This window comes from Diabrotica virgifera, chromosome 3, assembly GCF_917563875.1.
Source record: "Diabrotica virgifera virgifera chromosome 3, PGI_DIABVI_V3a".
Classification (NCBI taxonomy): domain Eukaryota; kingdom Metazoa; phylum Arthropoda; class Insecta; order Coleoptera; family Chrysomelidae; genus Diabrotica; species Diabrotica virgifera.
Window position 1 is genome coordinate 28,650,111 of NC_065445.1, and position 17,335 is coordinate 28,667,445.

The 17,335-nt window shown below is 35.1% G+C and overlaps 1 protein-coding gene across 7 annotated transcripts in view; it reads right to left on the reverse strand.

The window, feature by feature from the left end:
- The window catches only part of LOC114340192 (homocysteine S-methyltransferase), a 197,033-nt gene that overhangs the window by 39,295 nt on the left and 140,403 nt on the right, over nucleotides 1–17,335 (reverse strand). For all 7 annotated transcript variants that reach the window (XM_050647846.1, XM_050647845.1, XM_050647844.1 and 4 more), the window contains exon 5: nucleotides 32–249. In XM_050647846.1, the coding sequence (XP_050503803.1) occupies nucleotides 32–249 (218 nt within the window). The remainder of the gene's footprint in view (nucleotides 1–31; nucleotides 250–17,335) is intronic.

The following is a 17,335-nucleotide window of genomic DNA, read 5'->3' on the forward strand; positions in this document are numbered from 1 at the left end:
ATTTACATTTTACTTAATTAATTAAACCTACCCGAGTTCGACATTGTAACTTTCTCCGCTGTTAGGGTAGACAATAAGTGGTCGGGGGTTGTCTTTTCTATCATCATTTATCCCGGTGAGAAGGGGTTCGATTAGTCGTGGGGCCGTGCAGTTGATTCCTATGGCTACTAATTGCTCAGGATTGGAGTCATAACATTTTCGGGCGATTGTTTTGAAGTCTTCTCCGTAGGCTATTGATTTTCCGTCTTGCTGTAAAAAATTGTTCAAATATAAAAATCAAAAATTTCATTAAGTTCTCTAATTAAAAAATATATGTAAATTGTTCCTGTCAACAAGACAAGACATTGGCGAAAGGGTCGTGGAAAACCCCCAAAGGGTTCAGTTTTTACTCCGGTGCAAAGTGGGGTAGAATCCGGAAAGTGGTAAAATGTCGATTTAAGAATTTCAGTACGATATGTATGTCATTGTCATCTCAATGCATCAAAGTAAGTTGGATTGATAGTACCTTATTCTATAACACCTAATGCATAGAAACACCTTACCTTCCAATGAAAATTGGAGAATGACCTTATCTTAAGTAAAACTTTCTAATCTTCAAATGCAACTTGAGGATTACCTTACTTAAAGAAAAAAAGAAAACTAAAATTACCTCATCTTTACAATAATTTCTTATACATTCTCGTTCCCTACGTATGGTTTCTAACGAGGATTTTCTACAAAATACTAAACACTCCATTTAGCTATGATATTTCAGTCGTGTTAAGAAACTTAAAAGCTAGTAGTACTCTCTCATCTACTTAGCTTAACTTTTGATTTGAGACCCATTATAGAGAAAACATTTTTGCTCTTTTTGGCACAGAGATCAGCATCTGCCAGAAATAATAGGTACTGAGGAAGGCTAGGACCGATGTAAGTGGACGTCCTCCAGTTGACTCGCTGAAATAGTGTCTGGATTTTGTAGAACTGTAGTGCAGTAGTTGGATTACCAATGTCTCTGTCAAAGGATTACCCATGTTGAAGTGCTACGACGTTCAAATAAGCAGTTAGAAATTATGAACAGTATAAAAACTAGAAAACTGGAATATTTGGGTCACATTACCAGAAGAGAAAAATATGAGTTGCTGAGAATTATTATGCAAGGAAGGATCCAAGGAAGAAGACCTGGCTGAGGAACCTTAGAGAATGGTTTAACTGTAGTTCATTACAACTGTTCAGAGCAGCAGCCAACAAAGTGACCAAAGCCATTATGATATCCAACTTCCGACAGGAGAGGGAACTTTAAGAAGAAGAAGTGTAGTAGTGATTAAAAAACTATGTAATTATTCAACTAAAAGAGACCAACTAAACGACTCTCTTAGTGTAAATTGCCTAAGAGAATAGTCCTGTCGATACCAATATCCTATGTGCACCAAAGAACACGTACCAGAAGTACCCCTGTCCATACACGGAGCAATACAACAATTACCTAGGAATCATAATAAATGAAGAATATACCAACAACCAAGAGATAAGAGCACGCATCGGAAAAGCTAGATCCATCTTCCAAGTGGATCAGAATGGAGTCATTTTTCAAGAGTCACAACCTCTCTTTTGTATTAAGAGTAAGAATGCTGCGATGTTACGTCTTCCCTGTACTTTTTATGGTGTTGAATCGTGGACCTTGACCGAAGATATGTGCAGAAAACTATAAGCATTTGAGAGATGGATATTACAAATGAGGAGGTCCTCAGAAGAATGAAGAAGAACCAAGAGATTAGTGTTGCCCAAAATCGGTCTTGGTCTTGCAGTCTTGGTCTTGTTTTTGCGTTTTCGCAAGACCAACACCAAGACCAAGACAGTCTAATTTTAGTAAGACCAAGACTTACCGTGCAAGACTTGAGTAAGAACAAGACTAAGCCTGCGAGACTCTTGCGTCTTGCAGTTAGAACTGAGGGTCGTTTTAGGGAGTATATAAGTTCGGCTATATTCTTAGATACTCTATGAGAAACAAAAAAAAAATTTTGAAAATTGGATTTATGCACATTACGAACAATACCATAAACATACATAGCGAATCAATATATCCATAAAAAACACGACACATTTGACATGTATTCAGAGGTCATTATTATAATGTAAAAACAAAATATTTTGTAATTCTTTCCCATCAGCCGAATTATTCGCTCTGAAATTAATTGTCACCTTAGCTAATATAAAATAGACTTAATAAGTATACAAGTAATTAATTTTTTTTCATTATTAGTTTTCTAGGAATCCAAACACCAGAAATCTTATCGGTATACATAATATTATAGTAAGACTATTATGTATTGTTTATGCTGACTGTGCTATGAGGTCACTCGGCTAAACAAAATTTGCCGAAACAGCGCGGCTATTATTTAAAAGTATCATAAGATACGAGACAAAAGTACAGATAATGCCGAATATCGTGTAAACAAGATACCGAAATATTATTTTAACGATATACACTTCTCCAAGAAATTAACGCACCACCTTAAAAACGGGTCATTTTTAATGTCTCAAATTTCCTAAACCTGTTGTCTGATTTATTAATTGTTTTTAATATGTTGTCTTATTCTTTATAAATATATATTGCTGTAATAATATTGTTGCTAGACAGGTCAATCGTTGTCATTGTATACTGGGTGTACCAATCAAACTGTGTTTTTTCTCACTCTGTGGAATATTCTAGCATTATGCTAACTTATTATTCAAGCATGCAATAGCATACTGAAATTAAATCCCAACTATAGCCTCATATTTTCTTTGCATTATGTTTTTTTATTCATTCACTTATATTGGATAATAAAAAAGTTAGGTACTTTTTTAAACCAGCCATGTTTTCATTAATCAGTACAGGATCTTTTTAAATTCTGCACGAAAAAGTAATGACAGTTTGCTTCATAAACGTTTATTTTATAAATGCTTCATTTCCCAAATAGGGGGTGTTAAAATTTTTTCTTACAAACTGACGATTTATTTATTGCTCTAAAACCGGTTGAGATATGCAAATGAAATTTTGTGGGTTTTGAGAGCTAGTTTTAACTTTAGTTAGTTAGAACATAGGCAGGTATCACTTAGATCGTGGGTGTCAGTTGTTTAGGTATTTATTAATTTGGCTAGTCTTTACTATGGCTATGATATTCAAGCTTAAAATGTACCTCTCTGTTACGTTGTTCTAAGATATGCAATAGGCTAATGGACAACTTGCAAGACTCTTGCTGCAAGACCAAGACCAGGTGTACTGGCGCAAGACCAAGACCAAGACTGTCGTAAGTCTCGTCTTGGTCTTGAATTTGGGCAACACTACAAGAGATACAGACCAACATCCAATCTCGAAAGTTACTATACTTCGGACACCTTATGCGAAATGAATCCAGATATACCCTCCTGCAAGCAATACTGCAAGGAAAAATATTTGGAAAGCGGAGCCAAGAAGAAGAAAAACATCCTGGTTGAAGAACGTCAAAACCTGGTTCAACACAAAATCTGTGCAGTTTTTACGCGCTGCTGCAGATAAGATGATGATATAGGCTCTTTAATCAAATACTGGCAAACATATTGGAAGTAAAACTCGATTTTTATCAGTCAGAAGAACAAGATCAGGCAACGGAACAAATGACCATCTGCAGTGCTTTAAAATTCTATTCGAAAAGTTTATCGAATATAATAGACATCTGGTTCTTATTTTTGTTGACTTCCAAAAAGCGCTTGACACGGTGGAAACAGTCGTAGCCTTAAAAGCACTATTAGAATGCAGAATAGGCCACAGGTATGCGAATATTATTCGAAATGTTAACGAAAATGCAACAACAATAATTTTAAACCTCCATTGCATGAGAAGATAAAAACCGACAGAGAGGTGCGGTAGGGCAATTTATTTACATTGATTAAATTATCCAATCCTGTGTAAATTAGTCTTTTTGTTTTCGTACTTTTGTTCCATACCCCCATTTATTTAATCCAACACATCCATTAAGCAGAATTAATGTTATATTTAAGTGGTTTTTTTGAAACATTTCAGAGTGGCAGATTTTTTGCAGTCATTAGATTTGCACTGAATAGGACGAAGGTAAATAATTAAAATGCGTAATTATTGATCATAAAAAATATTTCAAAATTCTATAATAATACCAGTCTGGGTAATAAAAATAATACTAAAATTTTAATAGTATGAAACGTGTGCAAATGTGATATCGATGTTATGAATTCAGTACGCAATAAATGAATTTTTTTATTTATTTTTTTGTGTGATTACTAAAGACCGGATTATATGTTCCTGTTTTGACTGAAATATGTGCATATATATGTCTGAAATATGAGTAAAATATGTTGAAAATATTCCCTAAAAGTTTAAAATATGTTCCAAATATGTGGAATATGTGAAAAACATTTTAAAGTAACAAGAAAATATGCATTACAAAATGTATAAAAGTTTTATTAAATAACGGTAAGTACATATATTGACAAAATTAACCTAAATATACGAATGTATACCTATCTAGTACCTATTACTATTACACGTTTCTACATTTTATTCCTTCTTATAAAAACAATTCACAATCAAATGTTTTTAAATATTTTCAATAGTAAAATTATGTCGCCTATCCGTTAGTAGTAATTTGTATGTTGAAAATCTTTGTTCAACATCAACTGATGTGATTGGTGCAAATTTTATAACGTTAACAATCTCCGCATTTAAATTGGTATTGACATCAAAATCGCCCCAAAAATTATTTTTTTTTGCTTCCTGTAATAATAATTTTAAATCACTATTTTTCTGTAAAGTTTCAATCCATTTTTTATTTATTGACTGTCCAATTTTTCCAGAAACTTCTTCAGCGTTTTCCTTAAATTTCTGAATTAAATTAAGGGACTCTTTTAGTGGAAACGATTCAGTTTCATGATTGAGGATGGTTTTATAAACAAATTCATAATTCGATTTAATAAAACAAAGCTCATTGTGCAGTGATCTGTTTTCTAAAATTGATTTGCATTTTAAAATCGCACCAATATTTGTTTCTTCAAAACATAAAATTAGTTCTTTTATATGGAGAAAATGTTCCGCATAAAAACAGGCAGCTTTTAAATATGTTCCCCAACTTGTGATTATAGGCTCCGGTGGCAAAGGAGTATTTGGTAATTTTTCTTTATATATCTGAATCCTTAAAGACGATTTTAAAAATATTTTCTTCACGTTGCTAATTAAACTATTAAATGTAGGAAATGAATTTCGAACGCCACTCTGTCTAAACCATGCGACAAAAACCCGTCACATGAATTAAATTGGGATATAAAACTTTTAGTTGTTGGCCAGATTTGACCATGTATGACGCAGCATCGGAAACCATAAGCAAGATTTTGTTAGCTGGAACAATGTCGGGAAGGAAAAAGTTCATGAATGCATTATTTATAAACCTAACCATTGTTACATGGTTAACTGTGTCAAGCTGTTTACAGCGAAAAATATGTCAAAATATGCCAAAATATGTTAAAAATATGCCAAAATATGTTAAAAATATGCCAAAATATGTCAAACGGTCGAAAATATGTTCAAACCATCAAAATATGTTAAAAAACCGAAAATATTCTAAATATGTAAAATTAAATTAGTGTCAAACGCCTTTAATTATCATAATTCGTCCACATCCTGAAGCGTTTGATTGTATCTTTGATGGTTATCGATATGCAAAAAACATATAATCCGGTCTTTAGTGATTACCTACCGTTAAAAACATTAATCCAAATTGCAGGTCCATATTAAAAACTAATGTGACTGAAAACTGAATAAACTTTTTTATTTATATTTTCCTAGCAAATCAACAGAATTTAAAAAACTTTCTATATTGGCAATAAACATATATTCAGTCATCATCTTTAAGCATTAACATAAAATAAAAAAAGAATGTGTGTGTGTACTTTGTACGCACGTAAGAAGTTATAGGTACTTCTATTATATAATTTCAACGAAATAAATATACTAAACAGTTTATTTGTATTTTATTTAAATATTAAACTAATTTTAATACTTATCTACCACTTTCAAAAATTTTTTAGTAAAACAATACCAAAAATTAAATAAAAAAAGAACATGAATCGTTCGGACTCGAACCCGGGACCTCTCGTTCTCTGGTAGAATGCTCTACCAACGAAGCTATCATCGTTCTGTATATGTGGCATCTCGAACATAATTACAAATCATGGTGACAAGTAGATCAAGTGATGGATAAAGATGATATTTATTATAATAGATATTTATTATCTTACTTCAGAGGAAGACAAATCCAAAGAGACCAAAATTATAATATAATATGAGCCTTGCTGATGTGAAACGACCTCAGCCACTTTGGGTGAAACAAGTTCAACTGGATTGTTTTGCTGAAGAAATAAAACAGTTGCTCCAGAAAGGAACCGTCTCCACTAAAAGTAAGCTTTATCAATTCATTCCATTTTTGAATGAAAACGGAGTCATGGTCGTGTAAGGAAGACTAAGAAAGTGCGATAGAGTTCCAGATTAAGTCATGTTTCCACCCATTTTGGATGGAAATCAATCAAGAAGATTGAAAATTTAAATAGTTACATATTTAAATTTCATTAATCTCATTAGTTTTCCTTCAGTTGGTTGTTATTTGTGATTCATTTTAATTGGTTGTAAATTTCTTAATTTATCTTTTATAAGGTTAATTATTAATTTTAGAGAGGGAGAATGTTTCAGTATGTTTAAACCATTTCTTTGGACTAATAGCAATTAGAAAATTAGTTAGTGCAGATGTCAAGTTAGGTAGTTTTTTTCAGTCACTATCTAATTTGTAAACAAAGTTAGTATTTTAAGTCTCTCCTATTAAGCTATTGATATAAAAATTAATAATTGTCAGTGTCAGAGAAAAAGTAATAGGTCTGGATCCCGCGTATGAAAAAAAAGTTGATTAATAGCAAGCTGAAAATTTGTTAATAGCTTAAGGGTGTCTAGTAGGATAAACTTTGATATATAGTAACACTGGAACAGGGGCAGTTTTAATTGTGGAACAGGTTGAAAATTTGGAACGGTCAGACCACGAAAACGGCACATTTATTTTGTCCGACAGAATAGACTTAAACTCTCCGAACAGAGATTAAACTCTCATGCAAAAGTCAGACTGCTATTTATCACCTGTCATAATTCCTGTCATATGACATATTCTACATGTTCCACTCATTAAAACGCCCATTTGGTGATAAATAGCAGTCTGATTTTTGCATGAGAGCTTAATCTCTGTTCGGAGAGTTTAAGTCTGTTCTGTCGGACAAAATACATGTGCCGTTTTCGTGGTCTGACCGTTCCAAATTTTTAACCTGTTCCACAATTAAAACTTCCCCTGTTCCAGTGTTCCCATATATCAAAGTTTGTCCGACTAGTCACCCTTAAGCTATTAACAAATTTTCAGCTTGCTATTAATCAACTTTTTTTTCATACGCGGGATCCAGACCTATAATAAAAAAGTTGGAAAATTTGGAAAAAGAACGAAATTTGACTGAGTTTCCATTAATTAGTTGCAGCTAACCCAATTTGATTGGTTTTTACTTCGAAACCTGTCAAATTAAGGAATAGAACAAGATAAAGAAGTCAATCTAAAGTAAAAGGTATCTTGTTCGAAACATTTTATACTTTATTGCTCCCCGAGCAGTTATGTCTGGTTTGATTTTGTGATATATTTTCCGCATTACATATTCTAAGGCCAGGTTAAACAACAATGGGGACAACGGATCTCCCTGTCTCAGTCCAGAATTTACGCAGAAAGCGTTTGATATTTTCCCCCCTATTCTAACTTGTGCAAAGGAGTTACTTACACACATTTGTGTTACCGCAGCTAGTTTCTTGGGTACGCCGAGCTCGACCATTGCCTTCCATAATGTTGCACGATCAATTGAATCATAAGCCTGTTTGAAGTCTATAAAGATCTGATGCACGTTCTGATTATATTCCCAATACTTTTCAAGCATTTGTCTTATTGTAAATATTTGATCAACAGTCGATCTGCCAGGCTGTAACCACACTGGTAGTCACCAACTATTTCTTCAGCGTATGGTACTAATCTTTTTAATAATATCGAAGCCAATATTTTATACGTAGTGTTGATTAGTGAGATTCCTCTGTAATTCATGCATTATTCATTTTTTCCTTTCTTGTGTATGGGTACGATAATACTACCACACCATTCTTTCGGCATTATTTCTTGTTGCCAGGCCTTTTCTATTAATTGATGGATTTTACTTATGAGTTCATGACCGCATGTTTTAATTAGCTCGGCATCAATATTGTCCAGACCAGAAACATTATCGTTTTTAAGCGTTTTTATGGCATGCGTAATTTCTTCCATGCTTGTTGGGGGTATTTCTAATTAGGCCGTTTGATACTCATGTTCTCCGTTGTTTCCACCATTTTCATTGTTTTCATCAGTGAAATTTTGGATATTCAGGACCTCTTTAAAATATTCAGCCCAACTTTCTATTATTTTGTTTTCGGCAGCCAGCATTTCTCCATCTTTATCTCTTACGAAGTTGGGTGTCCTTATAATATACGAGCCTCTCTTATGTTGTCTTACATCTCTGTAGAAATTTTTTACTTTGTTTGAAGCTGTGTTCTCCTTCTACTTTTTCAATTTGTTGTTGCAGATATTGTCTCTTTTTTGTCTAAGTGTTCTTCTAGCTGCGGCTCTCTCTCTCTCTCTCTCTCTCTCTCTCTCTCTCTCTCTCTGTGGAATAGTATACGTTTTTCTTCTGATGGGTTCGACAGATAATCTTCTTTTGTTTGTTTCTTTGAGTGTTCTTTCACATTCCTCATCGAACCATTTTTTATTTTTTTTTTTTTTGTTCTTCCGATAGATTTCTCTCCTGCTTCTGTAATAGTTGTTTTTATGGAGTCCCATCGCAGATCTGCATCTTCACTTTCATTTTCATTTATTTCCAAAACCTGAAACCTATTTCTTAATTCTACTTGGTACTGTCTTCGATTATTTTCTTCTTTCAGTTTCGATTCTATCTTTCGATCTTTGTGTGTTTATCTATTGTTTGTGTTGAAATTTTTGTTCTGAGCTTGGCCTTTACGAGAAAATGGTCTGTGTCGCTATCTGGCCCTCTCATAGTTCTTACGCTTATTATGTTGCTAGAATGTCTCCCATGAATCAATGCGTGATCTATTTGATTATTTGTTCTTCCATCGTTTGATCTCCATGTTGCCTTGTGGATCTTTTTTCTAGCGAACTGGGTGCTTTTGATGGCTAAGTTGCGGCCTGTCGCAAAATCGACCAAACGTGATCCATTATCGTTTGTAACTTCATGTAGACTATATCTTCCTGCCACCGATATTACGTAGTCTTCTGTGCCCACCTTCGCGTTTAGATCACCTAGTATTATTTTAATATCGTTGTTAGGAGCTTCTGTGTAGAGTTGATTTAGAGAGTCGTAGAATTCATTTTTATCATCCTCTGATGCGTCTTTGGTTGGTGCATACACTGAGAATATAGTTAAATTGGACCATTTACCTCTTAATCTTATTATGCAGATTCTTTCGTTTATTGGTTTAAAGTCTAATAACTCTGATTGTAGTCTTTCATGTATTACAAAGTCACATCCTCTTTTATGTCGGGTTTCATGTTCAGATGTACACAGTACTAATGACTTCTCCATGTGTATTGTTCCAGCACACGAATTGATCAATTCAGCAGTACATGAACTGATGTTATTTACTGCACACTCGCGTGCACGTCGCGGGTCAGCTTGAGTGTGCAGTGAATAAATTCAACTCATGTACTGCTGAACCGCCAGTGATCGCCCGCAGCTTTCCCCCAGCAGGCACGCTGCTTGAAAACACACAAATGTGCAGCTAGCCTTAGATAACCAAGAGAGCTGGGCGAACCAAACGCATTCAGTTTACTGTGAATGCCTTGTTACAGTTTCGTAACCTTCTAAAAATATTATTTAAACAATAAATGAGAAGTATTTACAATTCGTTCCTATCCATCCCATCTAGCGCTTACTAGATGCCGGAGGTACGAATCAAGTAGGAAGAACACATCGCAGTTGCTCTGAAGGAAAGCAACATTGGTGCTAAGAGTCGTCCCCATCTATACTTCCGGCACAGTATAAAGAGGGACAGAAAAAACCTCTTCCATGGCGGCACTTTGATCTCAAGAAGTAATACCGGCAGTACGCAATTGGTAATTCACCAGTGGTGGATGCGGGTTTTCCCTGTTAAAACGCGTACGTTTCTATGCGACTAGCAATGCGAGAGTGGGACAAAAGCGACTGCCAACATTGCGCGGTTGCCATGCGCGACTAAAGATTTTACTTCCAATTTTTCAGAGAGTGGTTCTACTGTCCCTCTTTATACTGTGCTTCCGGTATACAGGTCATCCGGAGATGATATATCTGCAATCTCAACTCTCAACTCTTCACTTATTTGTGGTCTGCCGAAGAAATCAGTCATCTCTTCGCAACGGACTAGCAGCCATTACCATAGCACTATCATCCCACGTGGGTATTCAAGGTTTGAGTAAACAAATGTTCTGTTGAAAAATTACATTATTGCTGTTTTTGTTACTACACGTTTCTCAAAAAGACCGCTAACATTGTTGCATGTATTTCCTTCCTACCTTTTATAAAAAAAATGGCTAATTATGGTTAATAATACTAAAAAACTACTAACAACTACTAATTAATAGTAACTAACTAATAGTGTTAAACTAAACACGTGACAGGACCATCAAACACATTTATGTCTAGACAGTCATAGAATTCTTACTCTTAGCAAAATTATAACAAACACTATGAAGAGTGTTATAAAGCATTTAATAGGACTCTTCAAGGGTATAGGTGATACTAAATACTAATTAAAATATCTTTTGTGTGCCACACTAATCTCAGCTAATGTACCACAGGGTAGCATCTTGGGACTATTCATGTACCTAATTTATACTTCAGATATTCCAACACCCAATGAAATAGTAATAGGGACATTTACAGATGACACCTTCATTATGAAACTTAACAGACAGTAACACAGTAATTATAAGTTGCTATTAACAACGTAGGTAATATGACCCACGATTGGAAAATGTAACATGCCTGTTGAAAGTCACGTTACGGCGAAGAAATAACCACCTTTCCATAACCCTTTGGAGAACGTCAGATATCTCCAGCAGACTCAGCAAACTACCTCGGCCTCCACCATGATGAAATATTAAATTGGAAACATCATGTAACTCAGAAAGCTGAGCAGATTAGGCTTAAAACTAGTTAGATATCACAAGATACGTTAGTAGAACAACTATTAAAATTAGTCTAAATTGTATTGAGTAAGTTCTTGGTCAAGAGTCAAGATAACATTTACGTTCAAATAATGAATTACAGACAATCGAGCTGTTTCTGAGTGGAATTATTTAATAGTAAATGGGAGTAAAAGTAATAGAGGAGGTTCTTAGAAGAATAAAGAAGAACCGAGCGGTGTTCATCACCATAAAATCTCGAAAGATACAATACTTCGGACACATTATGCGAAACCCATCCAGATATGCTCTCCTACAAGGGATCCTGCAAGGAAAAATATTTGGAAAGCGAGGTCCAGGAAGCCGAAGAAGATCCTGAATAAAAAACCTTAAAACCTGGTTCAACATGATCGCAAGTATTCGTCACGGATAGACACACCAAGAAGAAGAATTGAAGTCAACTATCATCACTTTCCGAAAAAACCAAGAGAAAAAAATGTAATGATCATATTTTAATAAGGTAGCTAACGAATTACATTTTGAAACTTTTTGTAACAATTACTAATAACCAGTGCATTTGTTGTAAATGTGAGGAAACGAGAGTTACACAATTGTGCTTTAGAAATGGTTTGGGTTCGTTGCCGTCAAAATATTAGTAAAACAATAAACAGGATGAACAATAAAAGCGGATGCTGGAATGGAGACCAAGAGATGATGCCTACTGAAGCAGAGGTCGTCCACCAACACGTTAGACTGATGATCTAAAACGTTGTCATAGGGATTGGATGCAAGGGGCACAAGATCGAAATACATGGAAAATTATGAGGGAGATCTATGTCCAGCAGTGGACAAGCGAAGATTGAATGATGATGATACAGGATGAGTTATCAGAAGGTATATAAACTAGGTAATGTGGACCAAAATATGTCCATTTAACCCAATATACCTTTAAAGTGCTTGTTACGATAATCTTAGGTGAACAAATAGAATATCCCAGAAGATGTCTCGTTACTACATAATATTTCACAAAAAAACTTCCTAAAATTGGACCTGTATGAAGACTTAGAAATAGTTAAAGAGAAGCAGAGAAGTCCTAATTGTGTCAATCGCCATGTGTCATTTAACCGAGATTTTCAACCCCTACACCGTCAACTTTTTTCATAAACCACATCAGTTACAATTTTCTCTTCTTTGCTTCACCATTCATGATTACCACTTACATCTATTTCACTCCCAATTGTCGATAAGCAACATCTTACTTTAACTCTCTAATATTCATTTGTATTCATCTCATTCTAATATTCATCTTACTTTAACTCTCTAATATTCAAACTCTCTAGCTTTACTTTTCCAAAATTTAGCTTCTACAGCACATATACAACCACATCCATCAGAATTGAGTCTCATTCCAGACAACCTGTCTTCTTAGTCTTATCTCATAGCTTATAGATTAGATAACTCTCATATCATAACAACACACTACACATCTTCCATGGTCCAATATCACAACATACTCTGTCAGACTTTTCATACCTTCCAACTCCCCCCCATATTTTAGGATCACTTTATTTATAACCAATTTGAGGTCAGGTCTCTGGAGGACTCAGTTTCATCAAGCCACTCTAGTCTCATTTTCAATCAGATAAAAACAAAACAGTATTTCTATAATTATCATATCACTTTTCTACCATTATGCAATTTATGTTTGGTCGACTACCAAGCAAGTTATCAGTCATTAAACAATTATCATCTAATCAATACTCTTAAAATCGTACATATATGTACACATTACATACTATTTTGTGCTTTTAGACGTCTACATGTATAAGGCCTTTACCATTATTTGTCTAATTGTATTGATAATTTCATACCACCAATACAACACCTATTGGTATTGTTGACTGCATAACTTCCTGTAACGTAAACATTTTATTTTTATTTTCATATTTGAATACTTAATTAATGGATTATTTCAAGGAAAAATTTTTCATCTTTTGCGAATATCTTTAATTTTAATATATGTAAATTTGATACTGTTTTTTATCTTAAACATTCAAAATATGTAATTTTTAACGTTGTGGCTGAAGTAATGTTACACTAGGTTGCATTGACAGTTCTTAATGTCATTTTGAGTTGCTTTTGAATTCAATTGTCAGTTGGCCATTGAAATCCAATATGTGAGGTTTTCTCCAAAAAAAGTTCCAACCACGTGGGGAGAGTCCTGTGTTGCCCTGGGTAACATCCAGGTTTATCTTTAACATCAGATGATTTTTATATAAATATGTAAAATAACTTTATCATTTACATTTAAAGGGTTTTTACCCAATACATTTTGGTGGCTCAGGCATGCAAATTTTGTAAGTATGGCCTCTTGTTCTTGAAAACCTCTGTCAATTTTAACTTTTATCTCATTTAATTAGGTTATACTTAATTTTAGGGCTTTTAAACACTGATGATGGATTCCTTAATCCGAAAACGTTTTGTATTGTGACCCTTATTTAGGGTATTTTAATATATACCTTTTACAAGAAACTTGGTATTCTTGTGATTTATGGTATACAGCCAGCTACAGGAAGTTTATTTTCCTCGTGGATAGTGATGAGCAAAACAAGAACAAGACCAAGACCAGGCTAGTCTTGGTCTTGTTCTTGTTCTTGCAAGCTTGGTCTTGGTCTTGGTCTTGCAGCTAAAAGGCAGTCTTGGTCTTGGTCTTGGTCTTGCACTAGCCGGTCTTGTTCTTGGTCTTGGTCTTGCTGCAAGAGTCTTGCTGGTCTTGCTTTTTTGGTAGTAATAATTTGAACCAAACAATTTCGAATAAAATGTACATTGAAATAAATAAAGATGTGAAGAATGAAACTATACTTTTTGCTTTAAAATTTTAACAGAATGTATAATGTAGGTTCAAACGGATCCCAATTTTAACATTATACATTCACCTAATGACCTAATTATTTCTCTCTATATAAAGAGATTAGAGTATATTTTTATAATGGTAATGTTTATCAGTAGGAAAAACCTGCATTTACAACCCTTGTTGCAATTGCTGGCCTTCGGTTGTGTCACGTTGTGTTTTGCATGCTGTCGATACCTGCCGCCTGCCTTCAGACCACGTCTTGAGTCTGGATTATTGTTTATTGCCCCTGTATTTTAATAAAATGTTACAGAAAAAGAGCTTCTTAAAGGTGCCACAAATGGTCGGGGACCTTCAATTCACGGATTTTACGAAAAGGGATAAACGGTTTATAGTTGTTAACAGATAATGATCTGCTCCTTTCACTCGAACACTGTAGTATTTAAAACACACTGAAATGATGCGCATGCATTTCAAGTGCGGCACATACTATTTGTACTACTGGCCCTGTTTAGGCAATACGTAAAGTATCCTTAACAATAGTAACCTATACTTATTGTACGGTTATAGAGTATATTCCCATAGGTAAGCTGGTTAAGAGTAGATAACGATTTTTCATATGTAATTTAAAGTATTATCTGCATAAATGGTACAAAGAATATTTGCTACGAGAGGTATATGGTTCAAAATGCATACAGTATCACGACTAATAAGTTATGTTCACATACATGTAGAGTACTTACAGTTTTATTCCTTGATGACGTGTCACATCAGAGCTCTGATTGAATTCCATAATCCATTTGGTTCATTTGTAAGGCACTCACTAATACGCTAAATAAATCATCGTCGATAATACTGAGCAGATTGAATTATCTGAGCGGTATAAAACGATAGCAAAAAAAGCCGGTAAAATGCGGCCTTTTTACGAATAGCGGGAGCGTCGATAGATTAGAGATGATTCTCGTTAGGAAGCTTTTGACGATCTGCCCCGGCGAGGGGTTCAAATGCGAGTCTCAACAATAACCTGGAGTTTCCAGAAAGGTTACATAAATACTACTTGAATTTTAAGTAATCAGTAGTACAGGGGCGTAACTAATTATTTTAGTGAGCCGTGTATAATATATTTATTGTACATATTGCCGGGGGCGACAGGCGAGAGAGATGGCCTATATCACCTCGAAGAGAGGGGATTGGCAAAGATGTGCACAACGATAAGAAATGTTTGAAGAAATTAGAGTTTATATACACAAGGGGTAACAACGATAAAATGGAGGAAAACGATAAGTTTTCCCCCTAGGGATAGATTTTAATCTTCCAGGGGAATCACAGCGATTTTCGTAATACCACGAAGAAAATCACCGTGAGTAGTGTGAATCTTGACAGTACGAACTAGACCATCCTTACCAGGCAATACATCTATTACCCTGGCAGTTGGCCATAAGAGTGGAGGAGTACCATCCTCCTTCAACAGAACCAAATCCCCGATCTTGACAGGGTCAGTAGGGTCGGTCCATTTATTTCTTTGCTGCAGGAGGCAAAGATAGTCTTTTTTCCACAATTTCCAAAATTGCTGTTGAATTTTACTAATACGCTGAAAAAGATTCAACCTATTTTCAGGTATCTCTGAAACACTTGGTTCAGGGGGCGCGGTTAAACTTCTTTGAACTAAGAAGTGAGCTGGAGATAGGAAAGCGAAGTCATTGGCGTCAGACGACATCCTAGTGATGGGTCTCGAATTTAGAATAGCCTCGATTTGGCATAATACTGTGTTAAACACTTCAAAGGTGAAGTGGGAATTTCCTATAATTCGATAGAGGTGATGCTTCACACTCTTTATTCCTACCTCATGGAGGCCGAATTGATGGGGGTTGCGGGGAACACCCATCTTGAAAGTTATGGAGTTTTGAGTACAGAATTCCTTAATCTGTTCCGAATTATTTTGATTTAAGAAAAAATCATAGAATTCGCGCATTTCATTTTTTGCCCCATGGAAATTTGTGGCATTGTCGCTCCAAATAATACTGGGCGTGGATCTTCTGGCAATAAACCTTTTCAGAGTAAGAATATAGGCTTCTGCGCTTAATCCTGTGACGAGTTCGATATGAACACATTTAGTGCTCATGCAAATGAAATAGGCTACGTATGCTTTGTAAAGCGGTGCCTTCCTCAAATGTGAGGACTTAATTAAGAAGAACCCCCCATAGTCCACTGAGACGACTTGGAAGGGTCTAGTGGGGAGTACACGATCGGGATGCATATCTGCCATCTGTTGAACAGAATTGGGTGTCATGAATCGGAAACAGTTTACACACTTACGAATTAAGCGTTTAATCTGTCTTAATCCGTCAATTGGCCAGTACTTCATTTTGACATACGAAAGTACTGTTTGCGCGCCTGAATGTAATAACTTATGATGAGCTTGAGTCAAGATTAGTTCTACAACTCGACATTTAGAAGGAAGTAGAATGGGGTGTTTTTGATTATACGATATGGGGGCGTGTCGGAGACGTCCTCCCACACGAATCAGCCCATCATTATGTTGTAGGAAGGGGTTGAGTTTACGAATGGCTTTATTGGTCACGAGTTTAGCATTTTTCAATTCAAGAATCTCTTTTTTAAAGTAGATACTTTGGATATACCTGATGATCGCGTGATCAGCGATCTCCATTTCGGGTGGCGTCAATATATCCGTATCTCGTGGAGAGTTATTTATTTTCTTTTTAATATTACTGATGAATCTAAAAAGATAAGCGACAATTCTTTGAATTTTACGAAAAGAAGAAGATTTAGCGAATAGATTTTCAAAGGTGTCGTTGAGTTCGTGATTTGTTGCTATGTTTGAGACAACTAACTTCCTTAATTCAGGAAGATCATCCTGAAAATGAGGAATTTGATGAAGAGAAAAATCGATGGGATTGTCTCTAATAAAGCTAGGTCCGCATAACCAGTCTTCGGTGGTCTGGGGATTATCAAAGACATTTATCCCTCTGGAAGCGGGGTCAGCGATGTTTTCGTGACTTCTGACGAAATGGAAATCACAAGGAAAAGTTTCCAACAAGGAATTGACCTTTTGAATTCTGTTTTGTACAAAAATGTTCCAAATGTGTTTTTTAGAAAGTATCCAAGACAAGGCAATTGTAGAGTCAGCAAAGAGATGAGATGAAGATATACTCAAATTTTTCTTGAAGATGTGAAAAAGTCTATGAGCCAGAGTGACTCCCAACACTATTCCACAAAGTTC